This window comes from Pseudorca crassidens, chromosome 15, assembly GCF_039906515.1.
Source record: "Pseudorca crassidens isolate mPseCra1 chromosome 15, mPseCra1.hap1, whole genome shotgun sequence".
Classification (NCBI taxonomy): Eukaryota; Metazoa; Chordata; class Mammalia; order Artiodactyla; family Delphinidae; genus Pseudorca; species Pseudorca crassidens.
In genome coordinates this window covers 5,960,245-5,981,249 of record NC_090310.1, presented here as the reverse complement: position 1 = coordinate 5,981,249, position 21,005 = coordinate 5,960,245, and the positions used below count along the sequence as shown (strand labels likewise).

Sequence of the window (21,005 nt, the reverse complement as noted above, 5' to 3'; positions counted from 1 at the left end):
CTGACTACACAGAGTAAGAACACATCTCCCACTTCATCTAAGGCTGCTGGATGCCATTTACGTGTTGTGAGGAATTCACAGGAACAGACTAAACTGCCATCTGAAGGAACTCTTACCAGGAGCAAACCAGGAGACTCCTTTGGAGGAATCACAATCAGCACTTCCATTAAGAAGTGTTTCTGGAAGTGAGACCTAAGTCTTCAAAATTTCCCCAAATGGACAATCTAAACGTGTGAAGGTAACTTTAAAGGCTGCCTTGCAACCGGGTTCGGAATTTTATGCTGGTGCCCTGTACTTATACCCAGGGAAGGGCAGCCTCAGGCCAGCTGCTGAGATCCCACCCCACTCCTCTCTAAGTCCAGATGAAGGCAGATACTCACTGCACACTTTTTGAGGCATCGGCAACGGACACGGTGCTGTCGTGGCTGACCCAGGCCAGGCGGCTCCCGCTGGCGGAGAAGCTGACCCCGTGCACCCAGCCGCCAGTGCCACTGCCACCAAACTCTGACATCAGCTGACCAAAAGGCATCTTGCTGCCCCAGGGTGTACTGGCTGGCTTCTCATCCACTTCTTTAATGTAGGCAGAAAACACTCTGTGGTTTAAGGGCAGGAAGAGAAAGAAAGAGTAAATGAAAATATGCGTATATAGAAACAGGCCACAGGCAGCTGCTGTAAGGTGTCCCAAAATGAAAAGATACTGACTCATCAAAAGCAAAACCTGATGGGCTTCCCTGGTGGCGCAGTGGTTGAGAGTCCGCCTGCCGATGCAGGGGACACGGGTTCGTGCCCCGGTCCGGGAAGATCCCACATGCAGCAGAGCGGCTGGGCCCGTGAGCCATGGCCGCTGAGCCTGTGCGTCCGGAGCCTGTGCCCCGCAACGGGAGAGGCCACAGCAGTGAGAGGCCCGTGTACCGCCAAAAAAAAAAAAAAGCAAAACCTGATGACAGACAAGTTCAGATACATAAACCTCTTAAGACACAGAAGGGTTCTAAGGGCTGCCTACAGGTCAATTCAAGTTTGGCCTACGTCGTGTCAGGCACTACTCTCGGGGCATAGCTCTAGAAGTGATGGACACAAAAGCCCTTCCCTCCTGGAGTGCATCCAGGGGAGGACCTTGCTGTCCCGCCCCTCTCCGCTCCCTGGCCCATGGCAGACTCTGCTAAATGAGCACAGCATACTTTCGTGTCTGCTTCACCACCATTCTTAACACAGCAGTCCAGAGCCCACACAGTCAAATGGTAGGAGAGAGGAAACTATTTGCTACTCTGCAATAAACCACTAGCATTAACTCATTTAAAGAAAGAAAGGGAGGGACTTCCCTGGTGTCTAGTGGTTAAGACTCCATGCTCCCAAAGCAGGGGGCCCGGGTTTGATCCCTGGTCAGGGAACTAGATCCCACATGCTGCAACTAAGGAGCCCACCTGCTGCAACTAAGACCTGGCAAAACAAAAGAAAGAAAGAAGAAAAGAAGGAAAGAAAGAAGAAAAGAAGGAAAGAAAGATAGGAAAGAAGGAAGGGAGGAAGGAAAGGAATGAAAGGAAGGAAAGAAAGGAAGAAAGAGACATCCAAAGAGAAAGTCAAGGGAGGCCAGTGAGAGTGGGTAGGCTCTCCCTAGTGTCACCCTCAGGTCCACTGTCCAGCCTTTGTGGCAGGCCTAGTCTGGGATGACGGCGGGTCCATTACAGCCTGGGATCATCAGTCTCTTTCTCTAATTCCATGAAGCTGTGCGTAAGGATGTTTTGACCAGAGTTGGGAAGCAGAAGGGCTAGAGAACAGCTGGGGATCTGCCCTCCAATGCTATTTCTTTATACAGCTTCTCTTCAAAAACTTCTGAAACTTAAAGACTCCCGAAGCGATCTGGGATATTTTCCCCCTAAAACAATAATGATGGCAGCAGCTCTGGAAGAGGCAGGACAGTGGAGAGGCAAAGGAAGCCTCGAATTATCTGTAAGTTAGATGATGTGACCTCAGAATCTCTGTGCTTTAAATCTGCATCACGATGGCTACTGCTTTAGTCATCAGAAGCCAGGAAAGAACTGTGCTGCCAAATTGACAGTTCGAACAGAAAAGACCCTTACCCACAGGACCACAGGTCAAAGCCAAGTTTATTTCTGGAAATTAATATTAACAAAAGAATTGTAAGCTATTTGTACAAGGAGATTTTTAGACACAGCCTGACAACCCAGGTGGTATGGTTAAATTGCATCTTCTAAGGGAGCTGTAATGACTCTGCGTAACACATCACAAACAACAAAACTCCTGAATATGAAAAAATCTTTACTGTTAACACTGGTTCTCAAGCAGAAGAGCCAATATTTTTCCAAAAAGTACCTTGACACTATTGTACTCCCATCCCACAGCCAAATTCCCATACAAGTCCTTTAAAAAAAAATCCCAAACCAAAAACCCCGTGAGGATTCTTGGATATAAATCACTGGCCAGGTTTTCTGGAATTTCTCCACATAGCTTACCAAAGAATGCTGCACCCCACCTCCCAACCCACCATAGAGTCAACATGAAGCAACATTTGCTTTTCTTCTGGCTAAGGCCGGGGTGGGGAGGGGGGAGACTTCTTGATAAAGAACAGCTTTAAAAAGCAATTACACTGTATGACCCTTAAAGCTCTCAGCAAAGTGGCTGTGTTTCTTCTAGTCTCATGCTAATGACAAATAAAGAGCTTTAACTGAAAAGGAACCGCACAATAACAGCTCAGCAGTGCTCTGTTCAGCTCTGTTTTGTTGATCTTAGTTTCACTCTGGAATTTGCCCAGTCTGCTGCCTGGGTTATGAAATGAGAAGTAACACCGTGAGAGCGGGGGACCCTGTACCTGGATGTTCTGCCTGAGGAAACTTCCTGGCTCTGCCCTTGCATCCCTCCGCCTGCCCCTCCTGGTCCACTGCTTTCTATTGATACCTCCTGATTTCCGCACTTGCTGTAGCTCCTTTTCTAGATCACAAGCTCCTTTCATCTCTGGGACGCTCGTGGGGCCTAGCACAGTACCTTACAAAGAAAAGGAACCTCAAAAATACTTGCTGAAAGATGAAAAACGAAGAGCTCAAGGCCGTCTACCAATCCTCACTCGTTCCCACCTGCATTTGAAATCACAGGATCCTGCTGCCAGCAAGACGTTGTTGGGATGCCAATCCAAGCTCAGGACCGTGGAGCGAATGGGTTTTTTAATGTGCTTGCTTACCCACCTACAAAAGGAGAAAACTCATTTTAGTTTATCCACGCATCAAGCAACCGTCCCCAAATGACCTACAAATGTGTGTCAGGCAAAAACACCTACACGTGGTTCTCAAGTGGCCACCGAGTGTTCTACCAGAGAGAAGGTGCATTTCTAGAGGAAGAGAGGAAGGGGAACCATATGTGGCCCCTTTGCTCTCCTGTCTTTCAGGCTTTGACGTTTTCATCAGAGCAGCCAGTTCGGAACTTTCCCGGCTACCAGGGGATCCTCATCATTAAGTATATTTATGGATTAACTCTCATACCGTCCCCCATGGACTTTCACATTATGTGTTAACTCTAACCTTTGAAATAAAAATTGAGGTTTGAAATCACTTGAATTTTTTTAAAAAATAAATTTATTTATTTTTGGCTGCGTTGGGTCTTCGTTGCTGTGCGTGGGCTTTCTCTAGTTCTGGCGAGCGGGGGCTACTCTTTGTTGCGGTGCGCGGGCTTCTCATTGCGGTGGCTTCTCTTATTGCGGAGTACGGGCTCTAGATGCGCGGGCTTCAGTAGTTGCAGCATGTAGGCTCAGTAGTCGTGGTGCACAGGTTTAGTTTCTCCGCGGCATGTGGGATCTTCCCGGACCAGGGCTCCAACCCGTGTCCCCTGCACTGGCAGGTGGATTCTTAACCACTGCGCCACCAGGGAAGTCTGCTGAATTTTTATTACAAATATTCAGTGATTTGTTCCTTTGTTTTGGGTTAAGTTTGGGTTGTAAAATAGTTTAATTTCCTTTCTAAGTCTCTGAGAAGCTGCAAATTCTTTATTTTTTCACAGAGAAATCAAGAAATTAGCAGAACCTCTTGCTGGTGATGGGCCTCTGACTAACTCTCTAGCTCCACTAAAATGTTTATTTATGTCTAAGATCAGTCATTATTCTGGCCTGATTCAATTTCTGTCCCTAAACTGCTGCTTAAAGACCAATGCTGTTCTGCTGCTTAGAAGCTGAGAGACTTACTCTCGAGCAGAGCACCCTTCCTTGGATGTTAAATCACTTTTCTATAGAATCTTTTTCGTAGGGTCTTTTCTGAAAAGCAGACAACATTCTGACTTGTTTTATAACAGTTGTTTTACCTTAAAGGCGTTTAGAGGTTGTTTTAAAGTACTCGCATCCTACAAATGAATTATAGTGCCATAGCTGAGACACTCCCCGGAACATAATGGCTTGATCAAGGGACAATACCTCGTACTACAGTAAAGCCCAATTTGCCTGAATCTGAGACTATTTTTCAATGAATAAGAATGCAAAGTCACTGAGGTTGAAAGCTACCCAGGAAAAAAGCTGTTTCTAATCTATTTGTTACAGTGAGCCTTCTAAACAATTTCTTGCAGGCAACATTTTGTTAGTCTTATTTTTACACATGCTTGCAAGCTTGCAAGCAAGAAAAACCGCAGGTCTTCAACTCAAAATTCAAACTTGGTGCAAATTCACAGACTTGTTTCAAAGAATCAAAATTTCTGAGGTTTTACTAAATTACAAACTGTAATGTGATAATCCCTTCCTTTCCTTGTTTCAGACAGTGACACATGAAGAGTAACGTGTACCCGGCTATTTTTAGTACAAACACTGCCAGTTTCGCACTAAATGACAATTCCATGTTGAAGCATATCTACCACCCCTTCTGAACACATGCCAGGTAGAGCAGAGTGGTTTCCTTATCAAAGTAAGCAGGAAGGAGTAGTTAAAATAACTTACTTAGCCATTAAATAAATCCCCGTATTTTGACTGGCTCAGCTCCAAGTGGTTTACAGTATAAAGTAAGTACAACAGGCTGATTATATTTCTGAGATTCTGGTCAAATTTTAAAGTTTAACAGTTTAAACAAGTAAAATATTATGCCAGGACACAGATTTGGTATAAAACTTTAAAGAAAGGAGAATATTGTTATCTGTAAGACTCCTAGATATTTTAAGTCAATAGAGATAGGGAAAAAAACTTCCTTAGGGCACATCCTTATAAACTTGAGCATCTTTCAAGTTTATAATTTATGTATCAGAGTAAGAAAACAGCAATTTAGACAGCACAGAGTGAGAAGAGTTGTAGCATCTTAAAGAACAAACAAGTCAGGAGATCAGAACATGGAAACCACAGTTCGATATTAATATGAGAAAGATGTGAGATTGGACTCCCTGCACACAGAAGAAGGAAAAATGTTCAGAGAGAATGGAGAATTTCAAAGGAAAAAAAAAATATCCAGATGAGGAAAAGATGAAGTTACAGTTAAGCCTCCACCCAGTGCCTCAAGAAGTCACCGAGGACACAGCAGTCCAAATGTATGATTCTACAGAGAAATAAAAATACTCATGTTGCTCACCAGTCATTTTCGGACTCGAAGTAACAAACAGAAATGAGTCGTGCTCCGCTGCCCACAGCAAATTTGTTCTCTAGCGGGGACCACTTGACAAAAGTGGCTGCACGGTTAATTCTCAGGATCACCAGGGTCGGCTTCCAGACACCATCTTTCTGACTCCACACGTAGGCATTGCGGTCAGCCCCACAAGTGACGATGCGGTCACTCTTGGGAGCCCAGTCGATACCTGCAAGTTGAGATGTGGTGGCATCTGCTCTGCCTGGCCATTGACAACTGACACGGCACCAGCAGGAGGGCACCGGCGTAGCAGGGCTGGATGCGGGCTTGGGATCTTCCTCCCCAGCCCATCCTTCCCCACCTATGGTCCTGGTCACCACTTCACACACAAAGGCAAGGATGTTTCTCTGCAAAGTTCCGTAACTCAGGATCCTCTGGAGGCCAGGCAGAACAGAGCTGTTATAATTGCGGAGGTTACAAACCAAGCAGGGGCATTCTTAACACCCAGCCACATATCTTTAGAATATGTGATCTGAAGACCCTTTTCTTCCTTCTTTACTGGATTTTTTTTTTTCTCTGAAAGTACCTTTACTCATTCAGTAACAGACCTTGGTCCATGATATTAACTGAAAGACTGCTATATGACCTACAAATAAAACAACATATAGGGTAAACAATCATCAGTATAGAGGGGAAAATATAAATTGTGATTCTTCTGAAGCTCACTGTTTTTTAAACTAACCGAAATACCTTTTTTACATGATACAGGTTCTATGAAAGAGTCTTTGAGTATCTTTGCATCTAAACAAGGAAAAGACCTAAATATGTGTCTGAATGTAAGATTTATTTTTCTTATTTGATCAGACTTTTACTTACTTGGTGCCTCTATGACGGATCCCAAAGTCAAGGTCAGTTTGTTATATACCAAGAGTAAAATCTGCTATGATTCAGTCATTTTATAGTTACTGATGAGGTATTTTCTGTAAGTATAACTTAACACTGAAGGTATAGAAATACTACTAATAATTTTTTATTATAGATATCTCTTTAAAAATAATTAACATTCTTAACATTTACATGAAAAAAGTAAGAATCAAAGTCTCCATTAGCCATAAATTACAGTGACTTTAGTAGTGTGAACAGTTTATGTTCATTCACCTACAGGAATAGTCAGCTCAATTATTCATACCAGTGAAGGGAAAAATATGGGGAAGTGTATTCTCGGTGATATGTATTTTTATTTTAAATCTATTCATTATAGGACAGCTTTGCAGTTCTCTTTATTACATTTTAAATTTTATTTTATTTTATTTATTTTTTGCGGTACGTGGGCCTCTCACTGTTGTGGCCTCTCGCGTTGCGGAGCACAGGCTCCAGACGCACAGGCTCAGCGGCCATGGATCACGGGCCCAGCCGCTCCACGGCACGCGGGATCTTCCCAGACCAGGGCACGAACCCGTGTCCCCTGCATCGGCAGGCGGACTCTCAACCACTGCGCCACCAGGGAAGCCCTAAATTTTATTTTTAACTACAAAAGCAAACCCACATATTATCATGAGACAAACATCACGATGGGACACATGCAAAGTCAAAAAAGCCCTGCTTCCATTCTTCACACACATTCTTCCCGCAAAGGATACTAATATGGCAAACATTTTCTCCTGTTTTTTATAAATCAGCAGTGGTTGTACATTATTTTAGAACACTGATCTTATCATAATAATTTCCCAAAACATCCCATTGTTGTACTTTTTATTCCCAGTCACTTATTAGAATAGATAAAACTGGAATAAACATTCAGACACACACCTTCTTGCTCTGGTTAAAATGATCTCTATGATAAATTCCCAGAAGTGTGATGCAAAATAGTTATTTTTATGACTGTCTTGTTCTCCTAACTTGATTACCAGCTTCCTGACAATATGAAGCGAGTCTCTGAAACTACTGTGGTGGGCAGACCCTGGAGTGGTCTCCGAGATTCCACCTCCTGTTGTTCACGACTCTGTGGGACCCCCCTCCCTGTGGGTGTGGGCAGGACCCCTGACTCACTTCTATCAGTGGAATGCTGGGAAGGTGAGATGGATGTGACTAGTGCACAAGATTACCTAAGAGCACGGCACCCCTCTTGCTAGAGACTCTCAAGGTCTTTCTCTGTTACTCTCTGTTGAAGAAGCAAGCTGCCATGAATCTCTCAGCTGCATGGAAATGAATTCTACCACCATCAACCTGAAGGCGCTTGGAAGTAGATCCTTCCCTGGTGGAGCCTCTGATGAGAACAGCCCTTCCGTGGCTGACACCTTGATTACAGCTTATGTGAGACCCTGAGCAGAGGTCCCAGAGAAGCCAAGCCCAGACTCTTGACGCACAAAAAACTGTGAGATAATAAGTGTGTTTTGGTTTAAGTGGCTAAGTGTGTAGTATTTGTGACATAGCGATAGAAGACTAATACATCCTTATCCAGAATATTGCCTTGTAATGAGAAAACTCAGTGATTCTGTAATGATTTTGACAATCTCAAATTTCACCCCATTCCAATATCACCACCACTTTAATTACACACGTATGTATTTTATAAGAATTCCTGAGGTGCTTTAAAAAAAAATCAATAGATCCTTATTCTCTAAGAAAAATACAAGGAACTGCCTTCTGCTTCGTTTTATAGTTCTAAGTCTACTTCTGTGGCTACATCTTTCATTTGAATATAGGAGTTGTAAAACCAGAGTCGTAGCCTCAACCTGTTTTTAGATAACATTAGCTTTTAACTCTTTTAAAACACACACTTGCTAAAAAGAGAGTGGGAAGGGCCAATATTCAGTAAAGGCAAGTTCTCATCTCTTGCTAATTTAGCGTTGCATCTTTTTTTGTTTTCCTGCCATTAGAAGACTTCGAAGGAAAAGAAAAGGAATCTAACATCTATCCTGTCTTTCCTATACTAACTATATTTCAGGATAACCAAATAGTAGATGAAGGTAAGCATCTCTTTTATGAATGTATTCCAGCTAACAGAGAAGAAATGATAGATTTAGAATATTATCATGTTGCAGCCACTACTAAATTAATGGCTATAGGCACTAATCATCAACAACTGCTAACATCACAGAAAGAAAGACAACCGGACATTATGTGCCTCCGTCATGAAAGAACCTGCTACCACCTAACTTCAACTAGCAATTCACAGGAAACACAGAGGACGGAGAAATATGTGAAACACCATGGGCTTGCAATCCATAAAACCCAGGCTCTGGAAAACAGTACAGGACAAACAACCTGATTTCTCAATTTTCTTAACAAATAATTTGCAAAGGAAAAGAAAGAAGGGAACCTATAAACTTAATAGATAGATCAACTGATCACAACCATGTGTGTACCTTATTAGGATGCCAATTAAAACAGACTATTGTATTGGTTATTGTTGAAGAGTCCTTACCTTTTAGAGACGCAAACTGAAATATGAAGTGATGCAATGTCTGGGATGTGCTTGAAAATAGTATAGGAAAAAGAATTGAGAGTGAGCTGAGAACAAGATTAGCTGTGAATTGATAATTGCTGAATATGAGTCATGGGTATATAGGGGCTCATTACATTACTCTGCTTTTATATGCTTTCTATGTAAAAGTGTCCACAATAAAATGTTTTTTTTTTTTAAAGGAGATGGTGATCAAGCATTTAACACAAAAGAATAAAGTCAGAGAAAAACACCAGAACTCTGATATCCCTTTGATGCATGCCATACTCTTTTTCTCTGTAGTACTGAGCAGACTTTTCTTCTAAAAAGCTTCAGAGAGTAATTTTCTTTTTCCGTAGTTACTATCTCTCTGAGAAATTATGTTTGATCCTTGGTCTCCTGCCACAGAGTTATATTTAGACTTTTCCAACAACAGCTTTTTCAGATCTAAAAAAAAAATGTCATTTGAGCATTTGGACAGAAAACAGGCCCAAGTTCAAAGGATTCCAGAAGAGAAGCAGGGGGAGAAAAAGGACATAACTATTTCACTTTTTTGGCTATTTCTTTGGTCTTTCATCTTGGCCCTTTCTCATTTATAAGTATTTCCTAATGTTAAAATTCCAATTTAAAATATGAGTGTTCTTATTTTTAGTCTGTAAGGCCACTGGCAAAGGGACTTAAAGAAAATAGGCCAAACCTCATAAAAATAAGGTCATGGGAAAGCAACAGCAACAAAAATAGAAATTATGTCTTTGGTGCTGGTTTGGTAATATAGTTAGTCGGTTCCTGACTGATATCACATACAAAGCACTGGTAAAAACAAGAAGGGATGGTCATAAGTTTTTGCTGGGGATACAATGTAAGGGGTGCAGAGGGTCAAAACATGCTGTTTTTCTCTGATTGCGGGGAAGGATATATTTAAGCTAATCAGCGTATTAGGGGATGAGAGGCAAAACTCAAGGGTCCCAATTAAAAAAAAAAAAGAAAATTATCATCAGTCCCTGTGCTGCCCACTTAAGTGCAAAAAATCATTGTGAGAAGGGAAACCCAAGACTGTGGTGAGAAATTTATAATTGAAAAGTTAAGGAGAATAAGTTTTGATGTGCTTGGCCAATTGTTTAAAGCAGTTGAATCACTTAGAAAATAGGATAAAAAAGAAACTATGGTAGTAAGGGTCAAAGACTAAGAGTTCTCCCTGAACGCAGCAGTAAGTTAGTATGTTTTTTTAAAAAGTAGCCAGACAGGGCTTCCCTGGCGGTGCAGTGGTTGAGACGCCGCCTGCGGATGAAGGGGACATGGGTTCGTGCCCCCGTCTAGGAGGATCCCACATGCCGCGGAGCAGCTAGGCCTGTGAGCCATGGCCGCTGAGCCTGCGCGTCTGGAGCCTGTGCTCCGCAACGGGAGAGGCCACAACAGTGAGAGGCCCGCGTACCGCAAAAAAAAAAAAAAGTAGCCAGACATGATTTAACAACAAAGCAATACACTCTCTTGAAATCTGGTATCAAGATATGGTTTACTAAATTCTGAAAACATTGTAAAAATTCTCCATTTTTTCTTCCTTCTCCTTTATTTCACACTTGCTTAATAAAACTCGACACTGCTCTGCTTGCTACCTTTACCCAACTATTCATTGATAGTTTTTGTCAAAGATGAAAGTTACTGTACACTCAGGAATCTGCCTCAGAGCTAATGCTTTAAGATCCAGTCTTCTACAAATTGACAAGAACAAGTTAAAAACTCAATGGAAAAATGGTTAGGAGTTATGAACAGTAAAGTCATGAAAATTAAAACCCAGGTGGCTAATAAACATCTGCTCAACCTTTCTATTAATCAGGGAAATGCAGCTTATAGAGTGACCAAAGATCACTCATCAGTCAGTCTGCTTCTATCAAGCATGTGTGGAGTGTGGGAAGAAAAGCACTCCTATCAGGGCTGCAGGAATGCAGGCGATCTGACAATGCCTGGCAAGGCTGAAGATGCTTGCACCCCTGTGGTACAGCAAGTCTCCCAGAGACATTCACACCTGAATGGAGATCTGCCCAGGGACGCTCAATTTAGCACTAAAATGTCACAGGGAAAAAGTGGAAGCAACTTAAATATCCTTCAATGGAGGAAAGAGTAAATAGATGAGGTATGAAATGCTACCCAGCGGGTAAAAGGAATCAATTTGATCTAGATACACCTACATACAGAGAACTCAGAAACAATGTGGAATGCAAAAGTAAGCCACAGGAGATGCATGCTATGATACCATTTATGCAGTATTTAAAAATTCTAGCCAATAGTACTAAAGACTGCTTACACACACTGACACACACACACACACACATACATGTATGTGAAAGTATAAAAAATGGACTGGGACAATGTCATACCAATTACAGTGTCTTCTGGGGGAGAGGAATAGGACTGGTGGTGACAGGAGACTTTACCATTATCTGGAATAATATTTCTTATAATAATATACTTCTTATAATCAAATCTTTGTGTCCCAAGTTTTCTGGCACAGGAAAAAAGATAAATAGCTGCTAATTCTGGGTGGCAGGAATATGGGTGTTTGTTATATTACTCTATGTCCTTTTCAATATTTTGGAATGTCTTCCTTGCCCTAAAAACAACATACAGCAAAATTTTGGAAGCCACAGCGTTCCCTTAGGACTTGGGAACACAGCTTGGCTTGCGATTGCACACAGCTGACGTGCTGTCTGGTTTTCGCTTTCATGTCTCATCTAATCTAAGCTCTCTAGTCCCCAGAGTAGGTTGTGTTTTCTGTAACATTAGCAGAACAATGCATACCAGCTGGGCTCAGAGACGCACTTAAAAACTGAGGTCACTATTATATATTTTCTCAAATTTTCTCAAGAAAAATCAGTAAATGCTGCACTAAGTACCATGGCAGACTTCCTTTACTAGGCTATCTGTTAACACAGAAGCGTGCTAGACTTGGAAATGCCGTACTAAGCTCATGTGATCTCCTTTTTTTTACCTGTGATGTGTCCGTTGTGCTCTTTGAGTTCATGAGCTTTCACCCACTGGCTCCCGTTCTTCTTGTAGATGTGGACTTCATGGTTATTGGGGCTAAGGGCAATCTCTGGAGAAAAAAGTCAATAGTTAACACCTGAACTCGAAATTGTCACAAAAAAAGTGATGTTACAGTTGGCATTTTAAAAACAGACTGAAAAAAATAAAAAATAAAAAAAATAAAAACAGACTAAAGGAGGGAACAGGAAAGCGGTTTCAGAAAATGGTTCCCAATATTCGTCCTGAAGAATTCCTTTATTATTTTTACCTCTACTTGTACTCCATATTTTAAAATGTTTTCTAGAAAGACTGAATTAAAAAATTCATTTTATTATAAACATATACAACTGTCAATTAAAGTTCTAACCAGTAACAAATAAACAATATTACTATACTTAACTGATATAATTTTATTTATTTTATTTTGTTTTGGCCCAGCCGCTAGGCTTGAGGGATCTTAGTTCCCCAACCAGGGATCGAATCCAGGGCCCCAGCAGTGGAAGTGCTGAGTCCTAATCACTGAACCGCCAGGGAATTCCCTTAACTGACATAATTTTAGTCCACAGTAAATATATTTGACATTTTAGTTTGCCTGTACAACACTATTAAGGACAAATATTTTATTTCTGTTAGACTTTCTGAAATACTAAAAATAGCTCATAGGCTTTCATTACTGCTATCATAGACCCAGGCTGGAACCACTAGTTTATAAAAACAAAGAAACAAACAAACAAAACCTCCAACAACCCTTGATACTACTGATAAAATATATTGAAGTTTTTCTTTACAATAAAGCCAATATAAATCACAAAATAGAATTCTCAAGAGAACTCTCTTAGACCAATGTAAAATGTTAAGAATATACATATATGATGGATTTTTTTGAACTTATACTGGTATTTTTTCCTTTCTAGTTCATCCATTTTTAAAAAATAAATATCGATTTCTTAAAATTAAAGTCTATGACCCAAACTTTAGGTCAATCATTTAATAGTTCCCCCATCTATACATAATATCCAGAACAGGCAAATCCATGGAGACAGAAAGCAGATTAGTAGTTGCCTAGGGCTGGAAGTTTTGAGGAAAATTGGAAGTGAATGCTAATGGGCATACAGTTTCTTTTTGGAGTGATGAAAATATTCTGAAACTAGACAGTGGTGATTGTTGCATAATTCTGTTTAATATACTAAACACCACTGAATTGTATACTTCAAAAGGGTAAATTTTATGACATGTGAATTATATTTCAATAAGGCTATTATTTTAGACAGTGAATAAATACCTAACTTTTAAAAATAACTCATGGGCATAATACTACACTTCTGTCTGTTTTTTTTTTTTTGCGGTACGCGGGCCTCTCACTTTTGTGGCCTCTCCCATCGCGAAGCACAGGCTCCGGACGCACAGGCTCAGCGGCCATGGCTCACGGGCCCAGCCGCTCCGTTGCATGTGGGATCCTCCCGGACCGAGGCACGAACCCGTGTCCCCTGCATTGGCAGGTGGACTCTCAACCACTGCGCCACCAGGGAAGCCCCTGTCTGTTTTAAGATTTTTTTTTGCCTTCTCCTTGTCATATTACCTGCACTTTGCTTGCTGTACTACACCTACTTCTAAAAGTCTTCTCCATCCCTTTCTAGTTTGCTAGAGCTATAAAACTGGAAACTCAAGCTTATTACGAATAGCACAGTAAACACTAGATTAAATACTGCTCTCAGTATGGTTTACTTTGTAAACCATATGTGTCTTATATCTAGGTCCTAGTATTCTGACTAAATGCTGGGTGGTCAGTGTTACTGTACAACCATCCCAGACATTGGGTTATTAGGGCAATGAAAGATGTCTCTGATATAAACTGTCCTCCAGGTGGTACTGTAGAAAAAGAAGTGGACAAGGAGCCAGAAGGCCTGAGTGCTAATTACGGCTCTGACATTAACTTGGGTGTAACCACTGGAAAGTCCTTCCAACCCTCTCAGCCTCGATTTCTCTACCTGTAAACCAAAGGACTGACCTAGTTCTCTCTGAAGCTATATCTATGTCCTGTTCACATGATATTGAAATATGTGATACCTAAAAGTACCTACATCTAAAAGAATCAAAGGTACCAAAACAAAGGAGCAAAGTTAATAGCATACTTACGGGTACGATCCCTGTTCCAGGCATGACAGGTGATTGGCTCTAGTAAAAACTGATGCAGGGACATTATTCTTAGTGTGTTCAAAGGACAGAAAGCTGCAACAAGCAACAGAAAAAGCATTTAAAATGGCAGGCAACCCATATTTAAGTTGTCTGGGGATCCTGAAATGTTTGGGGAAAAATAAAACCATTCTCCCATTGAAAAAGACCAATCTCAATGTCAAAACTTAATTATTTAAATACAATTAGCACTGTAACCACATCAAGGGACTCTAAAACCATGAGTTAAGGACTGTTGGGGTACAAGACATTCACACAGTCTCAAATGATCATCCCATAGATTATTTATTAATTACAAACAGAAAAACATGCGTTTACAATAAAAAAATCTGGCAGTCACCACCTTAACCAAGCAATCAATCTTAGTATCATAAGTAGTGGAACAATATAATCTGATAGGCCTCCTGACAGGAGACAAACTGAAGGGCACACCATCACTTATAAATAGTGACCACTTAATTTATTATCCAGACCAGAATACATTCAAGAGAGCATAAAGGGGCACTATTAATAATTATGCTGCAAAAACAGGCCACAGGACTATGCTGGAGAAACCTGGTAATATGGCCAACCTACCTATGAAGTATTTATGCCAAACATATTGTATTTATGCTAAATCCAATCAACATCTAGACCTAATTTCCGGTTTACAGGAAATAAAGGGGAGTGGAATTAGTTAAGTAACACCAAGGGAAAACAAACAGTTAAAACCAGAATGTGTGCCATCCTATAAAACAATTGGCCTGGACAATTCAAAAGAGGTTGGGGTGGGGGAGGGTGGCTGTTCTAGATTAAAAGGGCTATGAAAACCAAATCTGATAAATGAAACTTGATTGTAAACCTACATTTTTAAAACAGCTGTAAAAGATGTATTTCGTAAAATAGGAAAAATTTGTATTTGAACTACCTATCATACAACAATATGGAATTATTTTCAACTTCTTAACTATGATAATGGTTGGCTGTTAGGTAGGAGAATATCCTAACTCTTAGGAGATAAAGATAATGAAGTATTTAGGGATGAAATGTCATGACATCTTCTGTAACTTATTTTCAATCATTCAGGACAACAAGTAGATGTATAAAGAGCAAATGTGGCAATACGTCAACAACTGGCGAATCAAGGCAAAGAGTAGGCAGGTATTTGTTATGTTAGTTACTGTTTAAACCTTTTATTGTAACTAAATGAAAAGCAGGAATCTGTGAAACATCATTAAATTAAAAATCAAATCACACTCTCCATTCTATAGGCACCCAAATCTAGATACACTGATGAAGCAACTTTTACCTGAAATAGGAGAAATTTTTTCAAAAAAGCAGTCAGCGGCCCCACCCCCATCCCTTTTTTATCATTTCTAAGAGGCACTCCCACAGCACTCAGACGTTTCAATACTTAAGTACAAGTCAACCTAGGGTGGAGACTGAAATGTGAGATAGGAATTCTGATGCAAGAAGGAAATGAGTGGAAAGGCCATTAGAAGGTTGTAAAGTGAACAATGAAAGTTCAGACAAAGCAGAAATCAATCTTAGTAGAAATCAAAGGAAATGTCTCTGCTAATTGTTGTAAGGGAACCTAAAGGTCAAAAAGAGATAAGTGTACCCTTAAATAAAACATCTGATATCTTGAACTGGCAGAGAAATATCAGTGTTTCACATTCTATTCTAAGAGTGAGGATATTTAAGTCATTAATTTTTTTTACGAGTACATGTTCTAGAAAGCAAATTGCAACTCACAAATAAAATCTCTAACTCGAAATAAAAAAAAACTTTTAAATGAATTCAAATAACACTGCTTAATTTGTCTATTTTTTTTTAAGTAAACCTCCAGAAGCTCAGTGCATGATTCTTTTTCTGATACGATACGCTTACCCATTACAAAAGGTTTTACTCAGTTACTCAAAATAACATGTTGTGCCATAAACATCTGCTTAATTAAAAGCAATTTAGTTTATATGCCACATTTTAAAGGCTTACTTGTTAACTGAAACAAAATTGGTCTGCAAATTAATAATTTAATGTAAATATCTACATGCAATAAAAGCACACATTTCATATACAGTTAAAAAAGAAAAGGTGGACTATTCTGCTGGCGCAGTGGTTAAGAATCCGTCTGCCAATGCAGAGGACAAAGGTTCCAGCCCTGGTCTGGGAAGATCCCACATGCCTCGGAGCAACTAAGCCCGTGCGCCACAACTACTGAGCCTGTGCTCTAGAGCCCGTGAGCCACAACTACTGAGCCCGCACACCACAACTACTGAAGCCCGCATGCCTAGAGCCTGTGCTCCACAACAAAGAGAAGCCACGGCAATGAGAACCCCGCGCACCGTGACGAACAGTAGCCCCCGCTCACCGCAACTAGAGAAAGCCCGCGCACAGCAACAAAGACCCAACGCAGCCAAAAATAAATAAATAAATAATTTTTAAAAAATGTTCTCGGGCTTCCCTGGTGGCGCAGTGGTTGAGAGTCCGCCTGCCGATGCAGGGGACACGGGTTCGTGCCCCGGTCCGGGAAGATCCCACATACCGCGGAGCGGCTGGGCCCGTGGGCCATGGCCGCTGAGCCTGCGCGTCCAGAAGCCTGTGCTCCGCAATGGGAAAGGCCACAACAGCGAGAGGACCGCGTACCACAAAAAAAAAAGGAATGTTCTCAATTTATATTAAAAAAAAGGTGCAGACAAAGGCTTTCTCATTCTAAACCTCACGGTTATAAGCAATGCAGCAAAGCCTTCAAAAGAGGTAAACATTTACTCAATGGCATAATTATTTCTAAAATTGCATTTCTAATTTCGTTATAGCATTCAAGTTCCGTATTTGGACATACACTTAGACCTGTACTTCCTTCTATAATCATGTGGCTATTTTAAGTCTGTAGGCCAAGACAACACTCATGTTTGTCAGATTCATACGACACCAGTAAACACTGCCTGTGTTCATTAAACTCAGTGTGAAAGCAGAATAATGACAACTTGAATTTTGTACAAAGAAAAAGAAACCTCTGTCGTAGGGTGATAATTATAATTTCTAAACTGTGATTCATATTTAAGTGAAATCTGAAAAACTTTGTCTTAACGAGGGTAGAGAGAAGAAAAAGGGAGAGACAAAAAGGTGCTGCATTAAATTTAACGAACTTCTACTGATGAACTTTTAATGTCCAGCAGAGAGAGAGAGAAAGAACAATTTATAGGACATTATGATTCCAGGGACCCCCTCCACCCCCCAACTCCTTTCTTTACCTATCACTTGAGTCATCCTGGTATTTGGTTAGCCATGGGCTGTGGAGCCAAGAGGACCTGGGTTTGAATCCTGGCTTTGACACACAGTAGCTAGGAAACCCTGGGCAGGTCACTCAATACCTCTAAAACTCATTTTTCTTCATCTGTAAAATGGACACAGAACTGACATCCCAAGGCCAGTGGTAGCAGGATTAAATAATACGTGAAAGCATGTAGCTCAAAGCCTAGCCTAAAACAGATGCTCGGTAAGTTAAGTTAGTTAGTTCCCTTTCTTCCTCTGACCCAAGGCTTTTGAACCATTCCTAGAAATACACACCAGTAAGTACCCTCTGAACTTGGAAACAGCTACCTAGGCTTTAAATTCTCGGTCCTGGAGCTTTAAAGTATTTGTACAGTGGGGATTTCAGTTCCCTGCTTGGGGTCAGTTTTCGAGACTGTGATTCATCCAGTTTCTAATTGCTCTCAATACCCAACCCAGCAATAGCAGGTGCTCTGACAAGGTCACCACACCCTCCCCAGCGTTCAGAGACAGGTTCCAACTCCAGGCACCAGTCTCACCAGCAGACCAAACTTCCTTAGGCAGAACCTGTTTCAGCACAGGATTAGTTACCTAGATCTGATACTCTCCCCCAGCAGGAGATTTAATTTTCCAAGAATGATCGCCTCCTTTAACTGTGGTAAGTAGATAAATTAACCTCGGAAGGCCTCCGAATAGGTTGTGTAGGAAGCAGCCACTTACACCTACTCCCTCACAGGGCAAAAAATAGCCTCCTGAATGATACCTTCTCCTTTTCTTTCTTTTTTTCTTTTTTCTTTTTTTTTAAGATACCTGAAAAATCCAGGGCCTCCGGGAAACCAAAAGGTTAGATTTAAAAACTGATAAAAGAGGGCAGAACTAGGATAATTTAGGTAATTTCAGCAATGAGTTGAAATAGATAAAAATAGGTCAGCATTTCCTTCCGGTTCCAAAGCCCCAGTATGAGAACAGATGGCTTTATAATTAAAGATTCTAAACTACAATTTATTAAGTGCCTGCCATGTGCCCAGCAGTGTAGTAAGTACCAGGTTGGGGCCAGAAACATAAATAAATCTGACACTTTCCTGGTCCTCAAATCTGGGGGGAGAAGCGTAGAAGAGGAAGGGGAGATAGATACACAGACAGAGAATGCCGAGAAGCAGGGATAACTGCTAACATTTATTGAGCACCTACTCTGGGCCAGGAACTATCCTAAACAATTTATGCAAATAAACTCACTGGAGCCTCAGAAACCCCCTGAGGATCCTATTACTACAGATGAGAAAACGGGGACTCAGAGGAGCAATCTTCCCAGGGTCATCCAAGCAATGGTGGCGCCGGGATGGCAATCTGGGCAGCCCAACCGAAGGGGTGTGGTGGGAAAGGCGCTACAAAAGGGTTCCACGGAGCGACAAGGAGCGAAGAGGTACAACTGTGACTTAGGAGAAGGCGGCACCCAAGCGGGGGGATTCTTAAAGAACTCGGGGGAAGGTTCTTCTCGAGCTCGGTAAGGTCCCCCAACATCTGAAGGATGGAAGGCGGCCCTAGACAGGAGCCAAACATTCCAGGGGCGCCTATGGCGCGCAGGGACCCTATTCTAGACGCTGAAGAAAGGAATGAACGGTGCCTCGTGACGCTCGACTGGGGGGAGATGATTCCATTCACCACTATATTAGAGACTGGGATAAATGCCCACAATGGAAGCGCAGGAGAAGCAACCTTTAATTCTGGCATCGGAGAAGGCTTGGCGCTCGAAAATCGTGAAAATGGGATCTGGACGTGTGGGGACCCCAGGGCTCGGCTGGCCCCTCTGAGAACGCGGCTTCCCCGCCCCCTCCCCCCGGCCCGCCCCTCAGCCTCAGGGCCCCACGGCCTAAGCCCCCGCCTCGCCGCCCCCGCGGGTTCAGATCCGGGACGAGGCCGGCCCAGGGGAGGCCGGCAAGGCCAGAAACTCGCCCCTGCTGCTTCTTACCTGGGGGTCGGGGCCGAACGGGCTCGGAGCGTTGAATTCGCGGACTCTGGTCAGTCGACGCGAACAGGCTCCGGCGGGCGCGGGCGGACGACCGAGGCCCTGAGGGAGCGGCTGACAGATCCCGGAAGTGGCCACGGCGCCTGCGCAGCGCGGCTGGGGCGGTCGGCGCACGCGCACAGCCGGGCGCGCGGCCGGGGTCCCGAGTACGGCCGGCGGGGGAGGGTCGGGCCTGAGGGGAAGCTGCTGCCTCTGCGAAGTCGGCTTCCGAAAACCGCTGGAAGGTGGTGGCGGGGCAGCGTGGACATCTTACTGATTCCCTCGAAAAATGTCCTCAGACTAACGGACCGAAGTGTGTGGAGCCTTGGCGCTTTCACAAGTGCATTGGTCACGAAATGAGGTACTGAGAATTGGGGCCTTTTGAGCCACACGGACCGACAAATCCCTATGTTTTTCTCCCTTCATAGAGGCCCCGTCAGAGCCCGTCTCCCTCTGTGGGAGTCTCTCCAAGGAACCTTCTCGACCCTTCCACGGTCAGAATCGCTTGTTCCCTGTTCCCGAGATGGCGCCACAGCACCGGGGAGTTGGGGGAGTTCAACTGCCCCCCAAACACAGGAAGACAATGCCCTGAACCCCTCTTCCCGCTAGACTGGTTGCTCTTGAACCCACAGAAATTCTGAACCGCCTCTCCTGGCCCTGGGGTGGTTTACAAGTTTGACCCCCAATGCTTGGCTGTCAGGTGATGTTCACCAAAGTGAACTCGTCAAATTCCCTACTTCAGAGTCACACTGTGTTCTCTGGGGCTGTTCATGGAGCAGTAACGCCCTGGAAGTAATTGTTGTATTTGGTCCCATGGCTACAAAGCCTTTGGTCTTAAGGGCGATCGAGGACAGATTGAGAGCTGAAAGATCATTTTCAGTTAATCACTCCCTCCTGAAGACAACATCCTGGTAAAGAAAGGACAGCACGCGTGGAAGCAAGGATTCCTCGTGTGTCTGCAAGTTAGGTGAACTAATCTAGAAGTACGTAGAGTTGGTACCCAGAGTCAAAATACCTACCGTGTTTTATAAAGATCCCACCGCTTTACAAAGGACAGTTCCTTCTTTGAAGGAGTTTATAATCCGGGCAGATGAGAGTGACACATGCAAATCACTACCAGGTTCTTTATGATAAATGACAAGGTAAGAAATAATTTAGCCTCAGAAAAGTAACAGTGAGACATTTAATGTTAGTCACTGGTTCTATCGTTTGAGTTAATATTTTGCTTTTCAGCCTAAGCAAAGCTTACCGTTTGATGCATTTCCTTTCATGTTTTATGAGCCATTCCAGATGATAGACTCTTAGTTCCACAGGGGCTCGAAGTGAAACCATCTTGTTCTGTACTGAAGAAACAGGACCAGAGGATTTTGAGAGTTGAGGAAGGTTTTGATGTAAGTCAGTGGCAGGGCTGACCTGATGCCTAGTCCAGAACATAGCTCCTAATCCCATCATGTTCTGGTGTAAGAGCCAGTTTGAGTTACAAGGAGGGCAAGTTATTTTTAGTGTTTGTTTTTTAGACTAGTGTAATGACCTTGATCTAGTATCCAATATG

At 42.5% G+C, this 21,005-nt stretch overlaps 1 protein-coding gene across 2 annotated transcripts in view; it reads right to left on the bottom strand.

Annotated features, from left to right (window-relative positions):
- ARPC1A (actin related protein 2/3 complex subunit 1A) overlaps positions 1–20,727 on the bottom strand; it is a 28,008-nt gene extending 7,281 nt beyond the window's left edge. Inside the window, exons 1-6 of one of the 2 annotated variants that reach the window (XM_067705610.1) lie at positions 20,703–20,727; positions 14,140–14,232; positions 11,969–12,073; positions 5,544–5,766; positions 3,090–3,197; positions 381–593 (exon numbers count right to left, since the gene is read on the bottom strand). In XM_067705610.1, the coding sequence (XP_067561711.1) occupies positions 381–593; positions 3,090–3,197; positions 5,544–5,766; positions 11,969–12,073; positions 14,140–14,232; positions 20,703–20,724 (764 nt within the window). In that variant the 5' untranslated portion in view covers positions 20,725–20,727. Of the gene's footprint in view, positions 1–380; positions 594–3,089; positions 3,198–5,543; positions 5,767–11,968; positions 12,074–14,139; positions 14,233–19,417; positions 19,572–20,702 lie in introns of those variants that run through there. The other variant, XM_067705611.1, reaches the window with a different exon arrangement.
- Between the last annotated feature and the right edge of the window lie 278 nt (positions 20,728–21,005).